The following is a 24,042-nucleotide window of genomic DNA, read 5'->3' on the forward strand; positions in this document are numbered from 1 at the left end:
AAACAAACAGAGTAAAAACGGAGTACTTCCCTTCCTTCCTTCGGCCCCCGACGATGACATCATGCATCACCTGGATATGGAATTGGGAAGGCGCGATGTGCAATATTACGAGATACCATCGATACTTTCACGTGAATTACAGGTAAATTAGGACACAACAGGCAAGTTAACACAGGTAACCCAGATAACCCAGCATGATGAAATATGTGCTCAAATAGGCAAGCCAAACAGGCCAACTTATAAAACCTTATAAAAAAAATGAACCCCAAACAAAGAGCTGTAGCATGTAAATGACTAAAAATTTGCATGGGTTTTAATGTCTATTCATTTGAGAAATTGTAATCCACATAATTACCTCCACCACCGAAGATGAAGGAGGTTATGTTTTCACCCCTTTCTGTCTGTTTGTCTGTTTGTGTGTAGGATATCTCAAAAAGTTGTCGACGGATCCGGATTAAATTTTGTGGACAGGTTCGGTGTGTGACAAAGACGAACTCCTTAGTTTTTGGTGAAGATGTGGATCTGATAATTTTTTAAGTGATTCTTCGCCATTGAGAGATAGTGCTAAACCGATATATAGCATGATATCTCAAAAAGTTGTGAACGGATGCGGATGAAACTTGGTGGACAAGTTAGGTTTGTCGCAAGGATGAGTTGAATCGATTTTCATGAAGATCCAAGTACAGAGCTGGATCCAATAATTATTTAATTTTTAAAGTGATTCTTCACCATTGAGAAATAGGGCCAAAAACGATATTATACTGCATAGCATGATATTTCAAAAATGTATTGGGCCCAATATGTTCTCATGGATCAGGCATTGTGTGGTGGAGGTATGCGCTCTACCGAGTGCTCTTCAAGTTCACTATGATAATTGACAAAGCCTCTGTTTTTAATATTTTATTAAACCACCACCCACTCCACTATCAGTTATCTTCCTGAGGTGGCATAATAACAGCAATGAAAAACAAAATTTCTGTTTTTTTTTTTTAGCTGTCACCAAGTGATCGAGCTACACTGCAGTGTCGAGGACTAAAGCAAAAGCCCCGAGGAACAGTGGATGCTGTGGCAGATGGCCCAACTTTTGTCATGAGGGCCCAGCAAAGCGCGAGTGACACCAACCCAAACACCTTCGCAAGCAGCTCCCTATGACCGATTATCCTTAGGCAAAGCAATTATTCTCAAACTGCTTTCATTTCTTCCTCCCCCACCCCCTTTTCATCAACTATTTGTGTTCCGCAGCATGTGCTATAAAAGATTGCCTCAAGCTTGATGATTGCTGACAGCTTGTCGTGGTGGGCGACTTTCTGTTTGAATCAACCAGAGGAGACGTTACACCTTTCTACCCCGATACAACACCGATTTGCTGCCCTTCCCAACTGTAAAACGAGTCATAGCATCGGAGCTTTTGCAGTGGTAAGCAAGAAGAAATGGAGCGAGAAAAAAGCACAAGGGAAACACCTGTCAAAGAATTGAGAATATGTAAGGCACTCCACAGTGGAAACAGGAATTATCTACCGATATAAAACAGTGCGTATTTGTGTATTTTTCTGTATCCCTTCATAACGACAATTTGAGTAAGGTTTTAAAGGCCAATCTTTAAACACGACTGCGTTTCACTACGGTTAAAAGACCGGTGGGAGGGGGCATGGGGTGGGAGGAGAAATGAGTGGGGTGGGAGGAGGGAGGGAATGGGGTGGGGTGGGAGTCCGGAGTCCAGCAATCTGTCTGTGTGTGTGTGTGTGTGTGTGTGTGTGTGTGTGTGTGTGTGTGTGTGTGTGTGTGTGTGTGTGTGTGTGTGTGTGTGTGTGTGTGTGTGTGTGTGTGTGTGTGTGTGTGTGTGTGTGTGTGACTGCTGTTTCTCGCCAACCACTGGTCCGATCTCATTGAAACTTGCCACGTATATTGCTGGGGCCCTGTGGATGTGCCTGATATTAATCGCACAAGTGGTTCCCAAGTTATGGCCATTTATTTACCAAACCAATGACAGGACACAGTGCTATGACATCACAATTGACGTCACAATGTTTTTTTTCCATGTACGGCTATGCACGTATGGGCACACACCTATGGGCACATACTCGTGTGTGTGTATATATATATATATATATATATATATATATATATATATATATATATATATATATATATATATATATATGTTTATATATATATATATATATATATATATATATATATATATATATATATATATATATGTTTATATATATATATATATATATATATATATTTTTATATATATATATATATATATATATATATATATATATATATATATATATATACATATACATATATACTGTATATATACATATATACACATACATATATACATATTTATTTATATATTTGCGGCTCTGCGAAGCCGGCACTCCCCCATAGCAATGGCACCCAACTTAGTGGTCCAGAGGTATTTCATTAGTATTTGTTTATTTAGCCCTTCCATTGTCTAGTGAGTAAACGGGACAATACGCATTGTGTAGGGCTTTTAGTTCGGTCTTCAATCCCCCTTTCCTAGTCTTTCATCTATTATATTTCACCCACGATCTCCTTCATGCATGCCTACATGCCAGACCAGACAGGAACGTGCTGTGATAGCCTCATTAGCATATGCGAGCCATTTCCCCATTTGAACTGCGCACCCTTCACAAATGGATCTCTCACCTCGGACCATCGCCATGCTCACCATGACGCTACAACCCTCACAATAATCACCACAATGCGTCCAAAAAATTCCCACAGTAACCTATGCTTGACCTCCTCACCACAACTGCCTCAACTGCTCCCAATGTTCTACCATCCTCACCACAAACGTCACAGTGCTCTCCCCATCTCATTACAGCTGCCACAACCACCGTTAGCTCCCGAGAAGCTCACCACCGTCCTTCACGATGCTGAGGAACGGAAGTGCCTGCAAGTCAGAACACTTTGGCTGGTAACTCAAAGTGCAAATATGAGGAGAGATTGAAGGAGACACGAACTTTTTAAATTAGGAAGGAGGCAGGTTATGAGAGGATATGATAGAGATGCTAAAGATAATGATGGGTGTGGTCAAAATAAGCGCAGATAAGTTTTTCAACAGAATGGACACTGACAGGATTGGGGACCAAATTGTCAGAGTAAAGAAGAGGAGCATTAGGATGGTAGTAAGGCAGTCTTTCACTCAAAAAGTAATAAATACATGGAACAGTCTTCCTGCAAAGGTAGTGACAGCAAAGACGGTAGATAGTTTTAAAATTGAGCCTGATAGGTATCTCTAAGTAGTGGGGATGGGGAGAACTTATGTTGGCACGATTGTACAGGCTTGATTGGCCTCATGCTTCTTCCTCCATTGAAGTTCCTGGTATATCCTTGTATAAAAGATATGTAAATTGATAAACAATCAGGGTGATGTGTATAAGACACAGGCATGATGGGCCAAATGGCCTCCTCCTGTCTTGATATTCCCTTGTATTTCCTTCCTTAAATTACACAAATGCTTGTGCACACATGTTCTCATGACAGTGACCAAAAATGTAAGGGCACTTTGTGTTGGTTACCTTGGTGTGAATGGAAAAAGCCCCACCCACATTTCCAGCTGAGATACTGAAGGACAGCAAAGCATTGGCACCAGCATCGGCATCAATGGCAATAACTTGCAGCACCACAGATCTGACGCCAGAATCCTCACTCAAAGAAACGTTTCCGGGCAAGTTGAGGAAGGTCGGGTCATTATCATTGACGTCCAAAACACTAATGCCAAGCACCATCTGGGAAGAAAACAAAAACATGTCTCGATAACTGTTTTATAGAATACTAGGGGACAACCCTTCACAAAGGACGGGGCCAAGAGCATCGACCCATCACGGCACAGTTATTAGTCCTCCTCTGAAGGGGATGCTTGACTATTGCACTGCCCGTGTGTCTGTGTGTGTCTGTGTGCATGTGTGTATGTGTGTGTATCTGTGTGTCTGTCCACGTTGATAGATTTTCATTTTAAAAATGGTTTTCTCTGCAACCGCTTGTCCGATCGATGTGAAACATTAAACGCAGGAGGGACTCCCCATGGAGAATATTTTATTGCTAACTCTGATGCCATAGGTCACGTGGTAATGCAGCCATATTGGATCAAAGGAAAAATATTGGACATCATTTTCTCTGAAACCGTTCAATGAAATTTTTTTTAACCTCCCAATGGGGTATAATCGGGTGATAACGATGACATCATCGGTGAAGCGGTATTCCAGCCATAATTGGTTGAATTGAAGTCTTTATCCAAAAAATAGAAAACTTCTTATATCTGATCGATGACCACATGTGAGTGAATAATTAAATTTATGATGTTCATAATGCATGCCAACAAACTATGTGACATAATACAGTGGGGTGCATGATTGATATGGGTATATGGGTCATAATAGCAGTGGGCCATAATAGTAGCGTGTTTAGTTAAGAATGATATTTTTGTTCAGAATGAACCGGTGAGGCTAGACGATGCGCTCAATGAGTGTCGTTCTAGTTAAATAATATAACTCACAGACTTGTGGATTTACTTTGGTTTCATAAAGAAAAGTATGACTATTTTCGAAATATATTTATTATCAGTGTCTCACCTCCAGCGTTATAGTTGTGAAAACAGCTGGAATGATGATGCAAGCAACCCAAATTCAGATGCCTTTGGTAAAAGTTTGACGACATAAATTCACCTTTCCCGAGTGGAAACAAAATGGCAAATGGCACCAACACTGATATTGCGTGCTTTCAGTGATGATCGTGACGTCACTTCTTTGAATGCGAGGTCACTTCCTCCATGACAAGAGGAAATAATATATCGGGCTTCTATATCTACCTATCTATATATTACTAAAACTCTCATCTTGTATGTATTTAATATGTATGTATGTATATTCCCGAAATACAGCCAAAACGGTACACGAAAGCGCAAAAAGTTTCGGGCCACCTTACTTACCATTCTCCTGCGGTGTGCAGTATCAAGTTTCGTTCAAATCGGGCAATGAAAAAATTATTAAAAAATCAATTCCCAATTCAGTCAAGTACTCTTGGGGATTATTTGATTAATGCAAACAAACTCAGCGGTATATTTCGCTGGAGCTATCTTTTTTTTTTCTTGAAATGATTTATTTTAAAATCTCAAACATTTAGTATAGACAAAGAACGATGTATTTTTAAGCATAAAATAAACATCGCCATTTTGATCTAATACTTCCGTGTTCAATAATAAATAAAATTGTGTTTAGAAGATTATGCACAATAATTTCTTCGACTTTCTTTTCTCCGTTGTTTTTTTCACATTGACGCGCAATATCAAGTTTCGTTCAAATCGGGAAACGAAAAAAATTATTAAAAAATCAATTCCCGATTCAGTCAAGTACTCTTCAAGATTATTTGATCAATGTAAACAACCTCAGCGGTATAGTTCGCTGGAGCTATCTTTTTTAATTTTTTTTGAAATTATTTTTTTTATCAACCGCTGTCACAATGGGAACCCAACGGGTTCACGGGTCGTCTAGTAGTTAAGTATATAAAAGTGTGAATCTGTGTATTTGTCTGTCCCCCTTCATAAGGACGATTTGACTTTAGATTTAAAGGCCGATCTTTAAATAATAATGTGCTTTCACGAAGGTCAAAAGACCCAAAAGACCCCGATGACCCAAAAGACTCATAAGACCTCAAGGACCCAAAATAACCAAAAGACCCCAAGGACTCCAAAGACTCAAAATAACCAAAAGACCCCCAGGACTCCCAAGACCTTGAGGATCCAAAAGACCCAAAATACACAGAAGACCCCAAACACAAAAAAGACCCAAAGGATCCAGAGAACCCAAAAGACTGAGGCAAAAGACACAAAAGACCTAAAAGACCCAGAGGTCACAAAAGACCCAAAGGACCAAGAAGACCAAAAAGACCTGGAGGACCCAAAGACCCAGAGGAGCTAAAGGATGCAAAAGACCCCAAGGACTCCAAAGACCCAAAATAACTAAAAGACCTCCAGGACTCCGAAGACCCTGAGGATCCAAAAGACCCAAAATACCCAGAGGACCCAAAGGACCCCAAACACACAAAAGATCCAAAGGAACCAGATAACCCAAAAGACCCTGAGGACCCAAAAGACACAGAAGACCTAAAAAGACCCAGAGGACACAAAAGATGTAGAGGACACAAAAGACCCAAAGGACCAAGAAGACCCAGAAGACCTAGAAGACCTAAGAACCCAGAGTAGCCAAAGGATGCAAAAGACCCAAAAGACCCTGAGGACCCAAAAGACCTAGAGGACCCAAAATAACCAAAAAGACCCAGACGACCGAAAATAACCAAAAGACACCTAGAATCCAAACGACAAAAAAGAAGAGTAATTACGTCTCTTCTACTGGAATTGTAGACAGTTACTTGCAAACCGAGCCTCAAGGTGCAGCGCGCACAAGCATTTATATTTTAAAACAATAAATACAAGGTACAGGGAGGAGAAATTTGCTGCACGTGATGTGCAATGCGCACAGAGTAAAACGAGTGTTCATTTATGTCTGTAGGATGTCTAATAAATAAAGAAGATAAAAGCACAACTGATGCTAGGCTGAGGCTTCAGACTTTGGCACGCTGACGAAACTGTAGTGTCAAAACGAAACGTCCCACACGATAAAGAAAATCGGGTCACATTTGTGCATGTGGTAGTTTAAAATAATGCTTTTTCTTCTGACAAAACATATCTTCCAGTCTCCTTGAATATGTGAATAAAATAGCTCCAACCCGTCATTTTGACCTGCTTTTATACTACTAGGTATATAGATGATGCACATGGCACATGTGACTCTATTTCGCAAATGCAGATAAAACTGAATTTCGACCACTAATTTGTTATGCTGGTTACATCATTACTGAGGCATGTTCATGCCTGGTGAAGGAATTGATAGAGGAACACCTTCTTTATTCTTGAGAAAAAAATTACATCATTAAAAGAATATTAAAATATATTGTTGCGGTCTTCGCGCCCGCCGGCGTGCGACGGCCACGTAACTCGAATCGCGGCACGTCGCCCACCGGACGGACAATCCAGTCGTGACCCTCTCGGACTAACGCCGGGAACCAGTCACGGGTGGACCTTTCGGTCTCACCGCGATCGAGCCAATCAGCCCCCGCGTGGGATAGGGTTGCTCGCCAAATTCGAACTACCTAAGTACCCACGCGGAGGGTAGACCGGGCGATCGCACCTCGCCGCAGGTCGACTTCGGACACGGGCCACTTAAGCGACCCGTTCCGTACTATCAGAATAACCGAGCGGTGTTATCGTCGACCTCGACGGTTCGATTAATTATCGGGCGTATTCAGCCCACTACCAACCCTTTACGTGAAGCAAGATGGGGGTTCAATGGGGAAAAGACGAAGCGAAGCGGGAAACAGTTCAACAATAAAGCACATTTATTCTCGGCACACGGGAAGCACACAAATACAATTCCACCAAATGCACACAAAAAAGAAAACACAATTCCATTTACACAAAAAGCAAACATAAAAGTGAAAACACAGTGCAGAGCTAATACCGACTACCGAGCACACGGCAACACTTATACAATTCTACTTCACGGACGGCGCCGACAACACATACCCAAAACCAAGGAAAAGAAATACCCTCAAGAATGAGGTAGGCCTGGGGCCGAGACCTGGTCGGGCCTACCCGTCTGGTGATGAGACGCGGAGCGGCGATGGCCCCGCAACCCGCGGGCCTCGTGGACAGTGCCTGGCAGGGGGTGGGAACGGGGCCCCCTTGGTCGCACTATCTCAGCGCGGGGGGGAAACAGGAGGGGGGGTTGCTGATGCTCGGGGTATAGAGGATCTTTATTATGTGCGACGAGCGTCTCCACCTCGGCCAGGTCGCGCTGCCGGCCTCCCTCGGGCGCGCAGCTCCTTGCACGACGCGAGCACCCTTCGTCCGACTCGCCGCCTCTCCACAGCTCGTCCCCTCCGTTCCGACTTCAACGCACACGACGAGCAGCTCCACCGCCCGCGAAGTCTTGACTCTCTGTTCCGACTCCTTCGCCTCGTTCCGACCTTTACTACTTGTTCCCTCTTGCGACTCTCCGACCCCTCGTTCTCGTTCTGCTGACTCTTTCGCTCCGACTTTTACCACTCCTTCGTTCCCCGTTCCGACTTTTACGACTCCCTTCTTCCTCGTTCCGACTTCTTACTACTCCTTTTACTGACGAACACCGTCCTTTTATCCCCCCGTAACTTCGCCTTTGACCCCCTCCCTTTGACCTTTCAACTCGCTCCCCATTGGCCCGACAAAAAGTGGGCGTGAAGGCTTTTTGATCCACAAATTTGCATATATCGATCGCCCTGGGGGTGGGGCCAATTCGCCCCTCGCTCACCGATTGGACGGCAAAAAGTGGGCGTGTGTCGTTTTCGATCCGTTTTTGAAGCAGAAAATCCGTGATTTTGTACACGCTGTTCAACGTGCGCCCTACACGAGTCCAGCATCGGTGCCCATGAGTGGCGCGAGACGACGGCGATGCGATGGTGGCGAGTTGTGACGGTAAAGGTCGTGGCGGTTGTGGTGAAGCGGTGGTTGTGGTCGGTGGTTGATGTTGTGGTTGTGATGGTGGCGATTGGTCCAAAATAAAGATAGTAAAGAAAAACGGCTATCCTGAAGAGTCGCAGCACGTATAAATGACATGTATTCCCACTAGACAACGGGTTTGGGCCTAACTACACATGCACTTACCGAGATACCTCACCTAAGGGACCTGAATGGTGGTTTGCGAATCTGGTAACCACAACACTACCCCCTTCCCTTTTTACAGACTCGTCCCGAGTCGTCAAATTTTCGTGTGCCATCATGTGTAGTTTTCCCCTAGTACATTTTACCTACGGATCCCTGAGTGCGACATTCATGGTATTCGTGTCCCCAAAATAAATAACCTGAGGGCTGCGTAACTACCTAAACAAACTCACTCACACGGACGACTTAAATAAAATTGCCGGCGCTAAGACATACATGCCGGGGGCGCACTCATATGTACAGTACATCTTAACCTTAACTTACAAATTTTACACTAAACCATGGCCCAGGATCATTGAACTCTGCAAAAGAAAGCAGTTAGCAGGGAGCCAGGCTGCCCGCATGCAGTCTCTGGCTCAAAACAATGCAGGTGACAGGGAACGTGGCTGGCTGCTCACACGCAGTCCAAGGCCTTCCCTTTTGAACTGAACTCAGTGAACCACAACGGTGCTTGGGCTGCACAACGCAGTCTCCGTGCCAGCTCAAGTGGCACACGCAATGAACACAACGAATGGATGCATGAACACAAACACGGTGCACGGGCCGCCACTGCAGGCCGTGTGCCAACTGCCAACAGGGCAGTTCTCGCAGCTTGCAAACTGTTGCCTTGATCCTGGCGCACATGGAAATGAACAGGGGGGGCAAAGCAAAATTGAACGGGGCTGGTGAACATGGGCAGTGGGCATGGCATGGCAAAGGTGCAGGCAACACAGCCCGCAGAAGAAGGCCGCTGCAGGCAAACACAGCCGGCAGATGAACTGGCCGGCACAGGCCTTGAAGCAAAACACGGCCAGCCGATGGCACAGGCCTTGCAGCAAAACAACAGCTGCCGATGAAGTTGGCCGGCCTCCGCCCCGAAGAAAAACACGGCCAGCCGATGGAGTTGGCTAGCCTTTGCCGTTCAGTGGAGGTTGGTGGAGGGAGTGCGGTGGTGCTGGCCACTTGGAAGGCGGGCTCGGACCTACCTACCTGTCTCCCTCCCAACCTATCGCCTTTGCCTGTCACTGTACATACCCACTCCCTTAATTTGTCAAACCCCAATTTAGCCCCAACTTAATTTTTTTGTTGTTTTTATTTTTACTCCCCCACTATAAATCGTCCCCTAACCCCCTTTATCGTCCTTGTTCGGCTAACCTATCCTGTCACCTAGCCTACTCCCAACCCCTACGTTCCCTTCCCAGAGGGGAATAAGGGAGAGCTAACGTCCTGTGTCGAGGCCCAACGAAGCCTCAGAATGGCCTCCCCAGAGTTCGGCGATCTAACCCAAAGTGGGTCCAGCGGCCCACAACGAGAGCGAGGGGATGGATGGTGCGGAGGGGTACATCTCCTAATCTACCCTAACCATTTAACTGTTAAACTACCCCGGGGCTTTCAACAAGCGCCTCTCGCTTAAACTATTGGTTCTATAAACCCAGATTCCCGTCGCCTGTGTTGGTGTCCTCACAATTTCGGGCCTCACCCCCCAATTTTCTCTCCGTGCCCTCACACGGTCTCCTGGCTGGGGCACGTGGCTCCCTTTGGCAGGCACGACCCTCTGCCGAATCTCCCGCTATGGCACCCCCGGGCACTACACTGCCTCCGAGCCTACCAGCTCCCTAACACCGGGGAGTGCCCCCCATGGCACCTCCCCTGAAACGCACACGTGGCAGGCCGGCCTCCCGGGCCCCTTTCCGAGGGTCACCCGTGCCCACAACACTGCCCACGCGGCTAATGGCGCCCCGGGCCCCCGCACCAAGCAGGCGCACCCGTGCCCACTACTCTATCCCGGCCCCCCATGGGCCCATGGCCTACCGCGGCCGACTAGCCTGGTGCCCGGGGTACCCACTCAGCGATACTCACCTTTCGCAGCCACGCTCCCAAGCCCGTCAACAGGGCTCCTGCACCCCTCCAAATGGGTCTCGAGCCTACTTTCCCACCAACAACAAAACGACCTCCATTTTTCAATTTGACTAACCCAGCTAACTCACTCTACACTGACCCCGGGGTCCCTTGGGTGGGAGTCACTCCTCCCCCCAATCACTCATCGCACCATGCATTCCCCATTCACTCCACACACACAGACCCGCTGGCCTCACTCACTCACCAAGCACATGCTTCCACCTCACTCAACATGTCTTCACCTCATAACTCACCAACTCTTCAACACACACCACCGAACTCTACCATTCTTCTAACTACATCCCCTAACTAACTCGTGCTCCCACGTCGTCCCTTAAACTACAGCACGTTCCTTTTAACACTACGTAGCTAAGCTACGTCCCCACTACACATTCACAAGTCTGTCCATGTCCTCAAATAAATCCCATTTTATTTCCCAACCTAAATCTGGCTACAATCCCTCTACCTAATCCATTCCACGGACTCCATGAGGACTTACCCCTGCCCCATGAAGTCGGTCTAACTAAGCTAACCCTTCCCCCTAACTAGTTTTCATCCTGTGCCCAGGGTAAGGGGGTCTTTCACCCCTTGCCCAGGAATCCTGTACACCCGAAAGTGAGGCTTGCTTTTTTTTTTTTCCATGCGCAGCACCTGCGCGGCAACTCAGAGCTCGCGCACTTTGCACCTGCCCGTGACGTCATGCAGCTGCACGTGTTCCTCGTCCCTCCTTGGACGGGACCATCCGGCAGAGATACCCCTCCTGCCGGATTCCAACCCCACGTGCAGCCATGACGTCACCGTGCGCAAAAAAAAAACACAAGCCCCACGTCTCGAGGGGTTTCCCACGCGAACACATGTGCTTTGCCCGTTGGAGCTTAACACACACGATCGCGTGGAGAACCCGTCCGGTCCAAATCCGTTTACCTGCCTAAACTTTGTCCGTCCGCGGGATCGGCAAATCCACCGCGTGCGTTTCCGGACCGGGACTTCACTCTCGCAAGCGAGCACGTGGCGGTCTCGTGCGTTGCACAGCACGAACCGCGTGCTCACTGCTGGGTGAACCCGGCACGGTCCTCGAAACAACTACAGCCGCTACTCGGCTTTCTCTCCTCTGTCGCCGTCTCCGTCTCCATTCGACCCACGCACACCTGCGTGTTACGACGCACACAGTCCACTCCATCACATTCACACGGGGAGACGCGGCTGCGTGCTCCCGCATGCCGACCGACATCTCCCTCTCATACCGCTCTCTCACACACACGGTCTCCCTTGCACACAACGACCTTGCACACGGCCGTTCACTCACGCGTGCCCCACTACTCACACAAACCATACTACTCACACGTGGTGCTCCATTCACTCGCGTGGGGGCACTCACCCGCGGTGCCTCACCCACACACGCGAGGGCACTCACCCGCGGTGCCTCATTCACACACACGGCGACACTCACACACGGTGCCTCATCCACACACGGCGTGCTGGGAAGCACACACTCCGGCACCATCGCCACCACACCACTCACACACGGGGTCGCTTCCACACACGGGGGCGCACTCACACCTTGCACCACACACACAGGGACAACCACACTGGGGATTTGTGTCCCCACAAGGGTCTCCGGGGCCTCTACACCCCCCAAGCTCTCCGTGCACCCGTCCACAGCACTCGTCCCCTCAACCTCGCAAAGCACGACCGAACTCACCTGGTCGTGACTCGCCCTCAGGGGCATACTCCCTCCCCTCGTTCCTGGAGGAGGCCATCCCGCTGCTCGCACCGGGTCCCTACACGCTCCGCGAGCTCAACCCCATTGTCCTCCACTACCTCCGTGTGTGCGTGCGCGTCACTTACCCCGTCTTCATCGTGTAGTCTTCCCTCTATTTTTTCTGTCTCCCGTGTCTCTGCCAACTCTTCACCCTTTACCTCCCTTGTCTCAACTATTATTTCCGTTGTCGTCACCTCGTGTCTCGTCTCACACGTTTTGGTCTCCCCATTTAATTTTTCCCTTTCGGTCATCGTCACGACCCTCGCCCAACACGTTCCACGAATTATTTTTTCACCCGCCTCCACCGCGGGCCTGTCAGCCGTTGCACCCCCACCCAGCTCGTTTGCTCCCACACGTGGAGTCGCCATTTTAAGCTCCCTGCTCACTGCCTTCATGCCCGCCTGCAGGCATTGGCCCATGTTCTGCGTCTCACCCCGCAGCTCTTTCATGTTTGTTTCCATTCCGTTCATTTTTGTATCCATCTTTTCGTTTATTTGTTGTGTATTCGCATCCATCGTCGTTTTCACTTCATTCATTTGCTTGTTCATGTCTTTCATTTCGTTTTTTATTTCATTTGTCATTGCCGCCAGCATGGCGCATAGCTGGGCCATGTTGGATGCACTCAGCTGAGCCGTTTCGGCAAGGGTTGGGGAAGGGTTTTGATGGAGAGGGGGGGGGGAGGTGTCATACGCCGCGGCCGCACCCACCTCGGGCCCTGGGTTCAGTTGGGCGAGTCCGTGTTCCTGCACAATCAACATTTCCTGCTCGGGGATTCCATCCTGGACCATGGATTCTACATTATTACACATATACATTTCTAATACCCCCGGCTCCCGCTCGCCTTGAGACGCCATCTTGCTTCTCGTGAAGGGTTAATTTGCTCGCTCGTAATTTGGAGGGAATCGGGGGTCGCTTCTCTCACCCCTGGACCGATTCCCGTGAATTTCGCTGGAGACAGGAGAGCCCGTTTTCCTGTTCTCCGATACCAGTGCCGAGAGGAGGGCGATGGATTTGTATCCCACTCCTGACACCAGTGTTGCGGTCTTCGCGCCCGCCGGCGTGCGACGGCCACGTAACTCGAATCGCGGCACGTCGCCCACCGGACGGACAATCCAGTCGTGACCCTCTCGGACTAACGCCGGGAACCAGTCACGGGTGGACCTTTCGGTCTCACCGCGATCGAGCCAATCAGCCCCCGCGTGGGATAGGGTTGCTCGCCAAATTCGAACTACCTAAGTACCCACGCGGAGGGTAGACCGGGCGATCGCACCTCGCCGCAGGTCGACTTCGGACACGGGCCCAAGCGACCCGTCCCATACTATCAGAATAGCCGGGCGATGTTATCGACGACCTCGACGGTTCGATTAATTATCGGGCGTATTCAGCCCACTACCAACCCTTTACGTGAAGCAAGATGGGGGTTCAATGGGGAAAAGACGAAGCGAAGCGGGAAACAGTTCAACAATAAAGCACATTTATTCTCGGCACACGGGAAGCACACAAATACAATTCCACCAAATGCACACAAAAAAAGAAAACACAATTCCATTTACACAAAAAGCAAACATAAAAGTGAAAACACAGTGCAGAGCTAATACCGACTACCGAGCACACGGCAACACTTATACAATTCTACTTCACGGACGGCGCCGACAACACATACCCAAAACCAAGGAAAAGAAATACCCTCAAGAATGAGGTAGGCCTGGGGCCGAGACCTGGTCGGGCCTACCCGTCTGGTGATGAGACGCGGAGCGGCGATGGCCCCGCAACCCGCGGGCCTCGTGGACAGTGCCTGGCAGGGGGGTGGGAACGGGGCCCCCTTGGTCGCACTATCTCAGCGCGGGGGGGGGAAACAGGAGGGGGGTTGCTGATGCTCGGGGTATAGAGGATCTTTATTATGTGCGACGAGCGTCTCCACCTCGGCCAGGTCGCGCTGCCGGCCTCCCTCGGGCGCGCAGCTCCTTGCACGACGCGAGCACCCTTCGTCCGACTCGCCGCCTCTCCACAGCTCGTCCCCTCCGTTCCGACTTCAACGCACACGACGAGCAGCTCCACCGCCCGCGAAGTCTTGACTCTCTGTTCCGACTCCTTCGCCTCGTTCCGACCTTTACTACTTGTTCCCTCTTGCGACTCTCCGACCCCTCGTTCTCGTTCTGCTGACTCTTTCGCTCCGACTTTTACCACTCCTTCGTTCCCCGTTCCGACTTTTACGACTCCCTTCTTCCTCGTTCCGACTTCTTACTACTCCTTTTACTGACGAACACCGTCCTTTTATCCCCCCGTAACTTCGCCTTTGACCCCCTCCCTTTGACCTTTCAACTCGCTCCCCATTGGCCCGACAAAAAGTGGGCGTGAAGGCTTTTTGATCCACAAATTTGCATATATCGATCGCCCTGGGGGCGGGGCCAATTCGCCCCTCGCTCACCGATTGGACGGCAAAAAGTGGGCGTGTGTCGTTTTCGATCCGTTTTTGAAGCAGAAAATCCGTGATTTTGTACACGCTGTTCAACGTGCGCCCTACACGAGTCCAGCATCGGTGCCCATGAGTGGCGCGAGACGACGGCGATGCGATGGTGGCGAGTTGTGACGGTAAAGGTCGTGGCGGTTGTGGTGAAGCGGTGGTTGTGGTCGGTGGTTGATGTTGTGGTTGTGATGGTGGCGATTGGTCCAAAATAAAGATAGTAAAAGAAAAACGGCTATCCTGAAGAGTCGCAGCACGTATAAATGACATGTATTCCCACTAGACAACGGGTTTGGGCCTAACTACACATGCACTTACCGAGATACCTCACCTAAGGGACCTGAATGGTGGTTTGCGAATCTGGTAACCACAACAATATCATTGGCTAATACCTTGCAGCTTGCTTTGGTGCAACCAATGCACAGGCTGACAGGATAGCCTAGATCTAGAGGTATACGCACACACCTTTGAGCTGTCTATAGTCTTAGTTGGAGCTAAGGCCACCTATAAACTGTCATCCTGCTGTTTCGCATGCAGTGTGAGGCATCAATGTGTGCACTGTCCCTTGGATGGACATTCAACAAGGTGTCCCATCTGCAAGCATTAATTGGTGGACGTTAAAGATCCAACGGTGTTCATCCAAAAAAGCAGGCAAGTTATCGCCAGCACCTGAACAAATGACAAACACCTGCTCTAACCTGCAGGGGGTACTGCATCAGCAGCCTATTTGCATCCCAACAAATTATGCTACTCACAGCCAGCTATGTGGTGCATACAAAAGAGGAGGATGAAAAAGAAGAACCAATATGTGAGGGACGACCTGAATAATCGTCTGAGCTCTACATCTAAAAATTGCTTTCCATTGGGTGCAAGTATTTAGGCTTGAATCCCATGAATGACCGAGGCTTGATTGAAGCCCCATGTCGTGGATCCTGCTTTTCTTTTGTCATGGAATGGGAACATTGATTCCAGCATATTTGTTTGCTCAGTTGTCGAGAAGCTGTCATTTGTTAACAGTGCCTTCACATTTTTCATTTTGGTTCAGGAGATGTGCAGCTTTATGTTAGAAATCGCTGTTTTGATAAAACACCCCAATTTATAAGAACGATACAGTTCAATTTGACACTGAGGTAAAGATAACAGCCCTTGCAGTATGCGGCCGAATATATTTTCTTGTGACATACAGTGCTGTGGGTACATTGACTACAAAAGGTTCTTAGATGCTCTTTAATCAAGAAACCCAAACGAGATTGGATGATAAAATGATCCCATTGTTGTATGTATTTATCTTCAAAAGTGTACCTTTGAAAGGGATGCCCACAATAGTGGGGCAGATTAAGTCAGTATCCCACAAGAATCCTTCAGTTGATGGTACAAGCTCCAAATTTGGTATACATGTGCTCCAGGACCCATTCTCTCAGAAAAGTATGTCACCCACGTTGAAAAACAAAATGGCCGCCATTTTTCAAGATGGCCGTCTCATAAAATAGGAAAAAGGGTTTTCAGTGCTAAACGTCTATAAATAGGAACATGCTATTTGTGGTGAATTAACGTGAATCGAGGGACATGACGCGGGATCACATGTTGTGCGTCTCGCGTATAAGGGGAGGTCTCTCTGCGGCACGAGTGATTGTCCCCGGGGCATTGCTATTGACATCGGCTGTCCACTTGATGCTCGTTAACTGAAGGTGCTCATTGACTGGTGAGAATGGAGATTATATCGAACTCCGTGCTTACGCGGATTTAGTCTGCAATGGTTAACTGCACATGTATACGTTTCTGCTTATGTACTCCTAGCTGAACCTGTATTTCCTGGTGTGCCCACAGAAGCGGCTCCAATCAAATGGAATAAAGCCTAAACTCTGAAGGTTCATCTCTCGCTCTCATTTCAATTTATTCCATTTGATTTTCTCGGCTCTCTCAACCAAAGATGGACAAGATCTACAAACCAGAGAGGTTCGACGCAGACCCGAACGCGACTGACGCAGAAATGAAATGGTCACATTGGTTCTGCTCCTTCTCACACTATCTGACCATCATCGCGGAGGGAGCTGACAAATTTGCCGCTCTCGTGAATCATGTCTCGCCCAGCGTGTACAGGCTCTTCTCGGAGTGCGACACTTACGAAGCAGCGATCGACGTGCTGCAAGCGCTCTACGTGAAGCCCAAGAACGAGGTATACATACGACATCTTCTCAACACACGCAAGCAAGCAGCCGGGGAGACAATCGATCAGTTCCTGCAAGCTCTGAATCAGCTGGGAAAAAGACTGCAGCTTCCGGGCGGTAAGCGCCGAGGAACACCGAAAGGAAGCGACCCGGGAGGCATTCATCCAAGGACTCAGATCAGCCCACATACGGCAACGTTTACTAGAGAAAGCGCAACCCACTCTTGACAAGGTAGTCGATCAGGCTCGAGCAATGGATACGGCTCAGCAGCAATCTGAGTCATTTGGGACACCGATGCTGCTCATGAACGCTGCTACGATGGGAACCCAAGGAACCCCACTGGCACAGACACAGCCAGACATGAGGGATGGAGAAACACCCGAGGAGCCGGATACCCAGACCTCGTCAAACTCCTCAGCAACTGCTCCGGTCGGTAAATGCTTCTTTTGTGGGTACAAAAGGCATCCTCGTCAAAAATGTCCCGCCAGAGATGCCACATGCATGAATTGCGACAAGAAAGGGCATTATGCCAGGGTATGTAAATCTACTCTAAGGAGGAATAAACCCACTTCTGCGGCTCTCTACTCGCAAAATAAATTGACTGCAGCCTCCCAGGGGAATCTATCCAAGGCTATCATCAACGTGCGAATTAACGGGCATATGGCTGAGGCACTGATTGATACCGGTAGCTCTGAAAGTTTCGTCAACAGCTCGCTAGTGAAGGGCAGGAAATGGGTAATCCACCCGACTGACAATACGGTATGCATGGCCGCCACCTCACTACAATCCCGCGTACGAGGGTACTGCAATGTTGAATTGGACGTAAAAGGGTACACGCATCGGGATGTAAAGGTGCTGGTGCTTCGTGATTTGTGCGCAGACGTAATTCTGGGTCATAATGTCCTCAAGCAGCACACGAGCGTCGAAATACCCTTTGGAGGAAGCAAGCCTCGTCTAATTTTAAATGCGCTGACCACCGCGGAGGTCCCCCCAGCTGTTCGCTAACTTGTCGCCGGTCTGCAAACCGATAGCGATCAAATCGCGGCGATATACCACTGCTGACATGAATTTCATCACTTCGGAAACCAAGCGATTACTGGAGGAGGGAATTATAGAACCGAGCGATTCGCCATGGCGCGCACAGGTGTTAGTAACCAGCAGTCAGAACCATAAGAAACGGATGGTTGTCGATTATTCCCAAACGGTCAATCGCTTCACCCAACTCGACGCCTACCCCCTGCCGCGCATAGATGAGATGGTCGAACGCGTGGCCAATTATAAGGTATTCAGTACCATCGACTTGCGAAGCGCCTATCATCAAATTCCCATCCGAGAGGAAGACAAACCGTACACTGCATTCCAGGCAGGGCGGCGCCTCTACCAGTTCAGAAGGATACCATTCGGTGTCACGAATGGAGTAGCTTGCTTCCAACGGGTTATGGACGACATCATCTCAGATGAAAACCTCGAAGACACTTTTGTTTACGTGGATAATGTCACAGTGTGCGGTAGGGATCAGAGGGAACATGATAGGAATCTGGACAGATTCTTGAGCATTGCTGGAAAATATAATCTGACTCTCAACTACGAGAAATGCGTATTCTCGGCAAGGTCAATTGACCTTCTCGGCTACACAATAGCCGACGGCACAATTAAGCCTGATCCTGAGCGATTGCGCCCGCTCCGTGAGCTTCCACCACCTCAGGACTTGCAAACAATGCGCCGGGTGATCGGGATGTTCGCTTACTATGCAAGATGGATTTCGCAATACTCCGAGAAAATACATCCCCTAGTGCATTGCAAAAACTTTCCACCAGATGCCGCTGTCGTAAAAGCTTTCCACGATCTCAAGGATGATATCAGTAAGTCCGTGGTTTTATCGATCGACAGCTCGGTGCCCTTCGTGGTGGAGACCGACGCTTCAAATCACGCCATAGCTGCAACACTTAATCAGTCTGGGCGGCCGGTCGCTTTCTTCTCGAGAACTCTCTCTAGAAGCGAGCAGAGACACTCGGCAATAGAGAAGGAGGCGTACGCCATCGTCGAAGCGCTGCGTAAATGGAGACATTATTTACTGGGAAACCACTTCACGCTCGTTACGGACCAACGATCCGTGGCTTTCATGTTTGATGGGAAAAATAACGGGAAAATTAAGAATGAAAAAATTATGAGATGGCGGATAGACCTAGCCTGCTTTCAGGTACGACATTGTTTACCGGCCCGGGAAGGAAAACCCTGCTGCAGATACCTTCTCCCGGGTCTACAGTTCGGCAACAATCAGTCAGGCTTTGCAAGACCTCCATGTGTCTCTGTGCCACCCAGGGGTAACCAGGATGGCACATTTCGTACGCAGACAAAATCTTCCCTATTCTGTTGAAGATATTAAACAAATGAATGCTTTATGCCCTGTTTGTGCTGAACTAAAACCCAGATTCTATGGCGCGGCTTCTGGCAGACTGATCAAGGCTACTTCCCCCTTCGAGAGACTAAACATCGACTTCAAAGGGCCCCTACCGACCGAAACAGACAACAGATACATATTCACCGTTGTTGATGAATATTCAAGGTTCCCTTTCGCGTTTCCGTGCTCGGATATGACCTCGGGCACCGTCGTAAAATGTCTCTCTGACCTCTTCGCTATGTTTGGGAGACCTTCGTACATACATTCAGACAGAGGGCCGTGTTTCATGTCGGCCGGGCTAAAACAATTCCTATTAGAGCACGGCATAGCAACTAGTCGAACGACGGGTTACAACCCACAGGGAAACGGGCAGGTGGAACGGTATAATGGAGTAATTTGGAAAGCCGTAACTCTGGCGCTGAAATCGAGAGGACTGGGCCCCGAGCGATGGGAGGTTACTCTTCCTGACGCTCTGAATTCCATACGCTCTTTGCTCTGCACGTCCACAAATGCCACTCCTCACGAACGTATGTTTACTCACCAACGACGTTATGTTGACGGTCAAACGGTGCCCAACTGGCTGACCCACCCCGGTACAGTGTTCATGAAACGCCCGGTACGACAAAGCAAGTATGAACCGCTGGTGGAGGGGGTCGAACTCATTGACACTAATCCAGAGTATGCTCATGTCAGGCTCCCGGATGGCAGGGAGACCACTGTGTCGGTTCGCCATCTGGCTCCCTCAGGTACTCCTCCCGCCGGTACACCACCTCCTGGCACTCCTCCTTCTGACATTTCCCCCCCAGGAACTCCGCCAGGCGACGGAGCTGCCGCGTTCCACCCGAGAGCGATCGAGGAGTCATCCCCGGCACAAGTCGAGGCTCACCAAGAGGATTGGGAGTCTCCCTCAAGTGAAACTGCCGTTTACTCCCGGAGAGGTCGACGAATAAGGCCCCCTCGACGACTCAATCTGTAAGGGGGATTATCGGCATTCTCGCTGCTCATGCTCCTATATGCCCATTATATCATATATCGATGCTCATTTCCATGCTCCTACAACTCAAAATAATCACTGCTTGGCATGTATGCTTCTGTAGATCAATTAGTCCGCGTTGCTTGAAATGTATACTCCTATAGTGCTAAAGCAATCATGGTGTGTAAGATGGGCCCCTAGTTACATTTTAAAGGTGGGGAGAATGTGGTGAATTAACGTGAATCGAGGGACATGACGCGGGATCACATGTTGTGCGTCTCGCGTATAAGGGGAGGTCTCTCTGCGGCACGAGTGATTGTCCCCGGGGCATTGCTATTAACATCGGCTGTCCACTTGATGCTCGTTAACTGAAGGTGCTCATTGACTGGTGAGAATGGAGATTATATCGAACTCCGTGCTTACGCGGATTTAGTCTGCAATGGTTAACTGCACATGTATACGTTTCTGCTTATGTACTCCTAGCTGAACCTGTATTTCCTGGTGTGCCCACAGAAGCGGCTCCAATCAAATGGAATAAAGCCTAAACTCTGAAGGTTCATCTCTCGCTCTCATTTCACTATTGATCCAAATGTTAAATAGATTGTATTTTGACTGGAGAAATATATTTTGGCACGAATATTCGAAAATGCTACCAGTTTTCAAGATGGCGGCCATTGCATGACTTAAAATCAGTACTTTTGTAGCTGTCTTACAAAATTATCACAAATATTGCTGGGCATCATCTGTGATCACGTATTGAGGTGATGCGGTCAAGCTCTTACATTATGTGAATAAGAGTGATGTTAAAGCACAACCAGGGCACACTGGTGACATCACTGCTGTGAGACTCAGCATGGGGTTCAGTGTCAGCTTATAGTGTACTACTTGTAGCTGGAGTTTACTAACCTAAACTGTAGTTTGTAGTATACTTGAGTATCCCAAATGCTATCTAATAAGTCCCTGTATATATTTCAGCTCGAAGTATAGCTAGTTGTAGTATTACACGATTAGATAGCCACGCCTGAATTGACAGGATGTGACAGCGCGGGAGAGCCGAGCCAAGGGTAAAGGGGCTTCAGTTACCCTGAAGGTGTACAGATGGCACGGGACTTAAATGGCACTGGATGAACGATCGGGCTAGGTGTAGGGCATTTGTATGTATGAACCTAGTTGTATCCCATATCTCAATGTGCTTATGTATTTTGTACGGTGAGGTGGTAAAAGGATAAACCCTCGGCCTTAACCTGTTCAATATGTACACTAATAATCCGTTGAGTTGTATTCCTAAAACTGACTGGAGGAAGTGTTGCCTCTGTCAGACTGATACAAAAGAAGAGTTGAAGTCTCCCCCAACCCGTTATGAGTGTAGTTCTGATGGTTATTCCATGATAGCAAAAAACCTACCACAATTTCAGGCAATCCACCAGTTACCGATCAGGTTAGACCCATCCAGATTGGATGAAGGAGGTGATATTGAGGAAACACTGAGGTGAAATAGTGCCAAGTACCACCAAAATTGTCACAAAATGTTTGACAGCGATAAACTTGAGCGTGCCACCAAAAGAGCAGCTGAAATTCAAAATGATCCAGGAGAAGGGCACTCAAAAATGCGAACAACTAGCATGGAAGTGCAACGGTGTTTCCTATGTGAAAAGATACAACCAAAGTCAAAGTTGCGACAAGCCATGACCATGCAGCTAAATGAGAGGCTTAATGAATGTGCTTGCAATCTTAATGATGGCAAGCTTTTGGCTGTCTTCAGCGGTGGAGATGTGGTTGCCCTGGAACTGAAATACCACTACTCTTGCTTAACAGCTCTGTATCATAGAGAGAGGGCGCACATTGCAGCCAAGAACAAAGAAAAAGTCCAGTCATCCCAAGAAAAGGAAGTCTTCGCTTTGGTGTTCTCTGAACTTCTTACCTATGTGATTGAGACAAGAAACAGCAGTGATGGGCCTGTTTCGTTTCGACTTGCTAACTTGGTGAGTCTTTACAAGGAAAGACTTGAAAAATTTGGAACAGATATACCTGATGTGAACTCTACCAGACTGAAAGAAAAGCTTTTGGCAGAGATACCTGCGTTGGAAACCTACAAGGATGGACGTGATATTTATCTGACATTCAAGAAGGATGTAGGTCCTGTCATGTCAGAAGCATCAACCTACTCTGATGCCATCATTCTCACCAAAGCTGCCAAGATATTGTGTAGGCACATGCCTGATCACAAATGTAAATATGAGGGCAATCTTCATGAGACTTCAGTGTACGATTCATTACCTCCAGCTTTGCTGCAATTTGTCTGCATGATTGAGCATGGAGCAGACATAAAGTCTCAACTGAGGTTTGGAGCAACTTCAACTGACCTGGCTATGGCTTAGCTCCTTCAATACAACTGCTTTGCCAAATACAAAGAAGGTGCTGCCACACACAGGCATTCCAGAGACAGAGAAACCCCATTTCCGGTCTACATAGGGATGTCTGTTCATGCTAAGACAAGAAAGAGACACCTAGTAGAAATGCTCCATGACCATGGTCTCAGTATTCCATATGATCGAGTACTCGACATATCAGCTCAGCTGGGAGATCCAGCTGTAGCCAGATATGTAGAGGAAGATGTGGTTTGTCCTCCCAAACTGAGGAAAGGTCTTTTCAGCACATCTGCGATGGATAACATCGACCATAATCCCTCTTCCACAACGGCGACCACATCATTCCATGGAAACAGCATATCCATCTTTCAACATACAACATCAGGAAATCAAGGAGAAGGACGGGAACCAATTCTAATTAAGAATACCAAAGTAAAGAAAGTCCCAGAAATCCCCGACTCATATACAAATGTCTATCCTGCGTTCTTCACGACAAAGAACCCTTCTCCTCCCAAAGGCAAAGTTACATATGAATCTCTGCCTAGTCTCCCCCTAACCAATGAATATGAGTGGTTGCAGAAGATTAGCCTCACACAAGAAGTACATGACAATGTTAACATCACTTGGTCAGCCCATCATGCAGAGAAAAAGAGAGGTCTTGCATTTGAAGTGAGTATTACAGCACTTCTGCCCCTCCTTCGTGATGAAGCTCACTCAGTTGCCACTATAAGGCACTCCATGAACAAAGTCAGGGATACTATTGCACACCTCAACCCAGGACACGTCCCTGTGATAACCGCAGACCAGCCTATTTATGCACTTATCAAACAAGTCCAGTGGCACTGGCCTGACCTGTATGGTGAGGATAAATTTGTTGTCATGTTTGGGGGCCTCCACATAGAGATGGCTGCTTTAAGGTCTCTTGGAACCCTACTTCAAAGCAGTGGGTGGACAGGTGCTCTTGTGAAGTCTGGGGTGGCTTCTTCTGGAATGGCAGAGACCTTTCTTTCTGCGTCAAGTGTCACAAGAACACGCCATATGCACCAAGTTACAGCGTGTTGCCTTGACAAGCTCCAAAAGGAAGCATATGAGCATCATTGTGTGGAAGAGAATGAAGAAGCTCTGGATTTTGATGACTGGTGTGAGAAATGCAGAAAAGAGAGTCCTCAATTTAAATTCTGGGATCTAGTGTTTTCAATGGAATTGGTGACGTTCTCGTTGGTCAGGTCTTTC

At 48.1% G+C, this 24,042-nt stretch overlaps 2 protein-coding genes across 2 annotated transcripts in view; both read right to left on the bottom strand.

Annotated features, from left to right (window-relative positions):
- Positions 1 to 24,042, bottom strand: part of CDH23 (cadherin related 23) — a 683,120-nt gene that overhangs the window by 128,043 nt on the left and 531,035 nt on the right. The window contains exon 41 of the mRNA XM_085883587.1: positions 3,561 to 3,770. Within this exon, the coding sequence (XP_085739713.1) occupies positions 3,561 to 3,770 (210 nt within the window). The remainder of the gene's footprint in view (positions 1 to 3,560; positions 3,771 to 24,042) is intronic.
- On the bottom strand, positions 13,798 to 15,307 carry LOC147026760 (uncharacterized). The gene is made up of 2 exons (XM_085880303.1): positions 14,643 to 15,307; positions 13,798 to 14,542 (listed from the first exon to the last, which is right to left on the bottom strand). The coding sequence occupies exons 1-2, from the start codon at positions 15,166 to 15,168 to the stop codon at positions 14,163 to 14,165; spliced, it is 906 nt and encodes a 301-aa protein (XP_085736429.1). The 5' UTR covers positions 15,169 to 15,307; the 3' UTR covers positions 13,798 to 14,162.

This window comes from Eptatretus burgeri, chromosome 5 (assembly GCF_056783735.1).
Source record: "Eptatretus burgeri isolate ZD-2024b chromosome 5, Ebu_testis_v1, whole genome shotgun sequence".
In the NCBI taxonomy this organism is placed as follows: domain Eukaryota; kingdom Metazoa; phylum Chordata; class Myxini; order Myxiniformes; family Myxinidae; genus Eptatretus; species Eptatretus burgeri.

Excerpts from the sequence above, each read along its gene's own strand:
- LOC147026760 (XM_085880303.1), bottom strand. The coding sequence starts at position 15,168 with ATGTCATTTATACGTGCTGCGACTCTTCAGGATAGCCGTTTTTCTTTT. Across the intron at positions 14,543-14,642 it reads GGAAGAAGGGAGTCGTAAAA|GTCGGAACGAGGCGAAGGAG; the intron begins GTCGGAACGGGG and ends CAAGTAGTAAAG.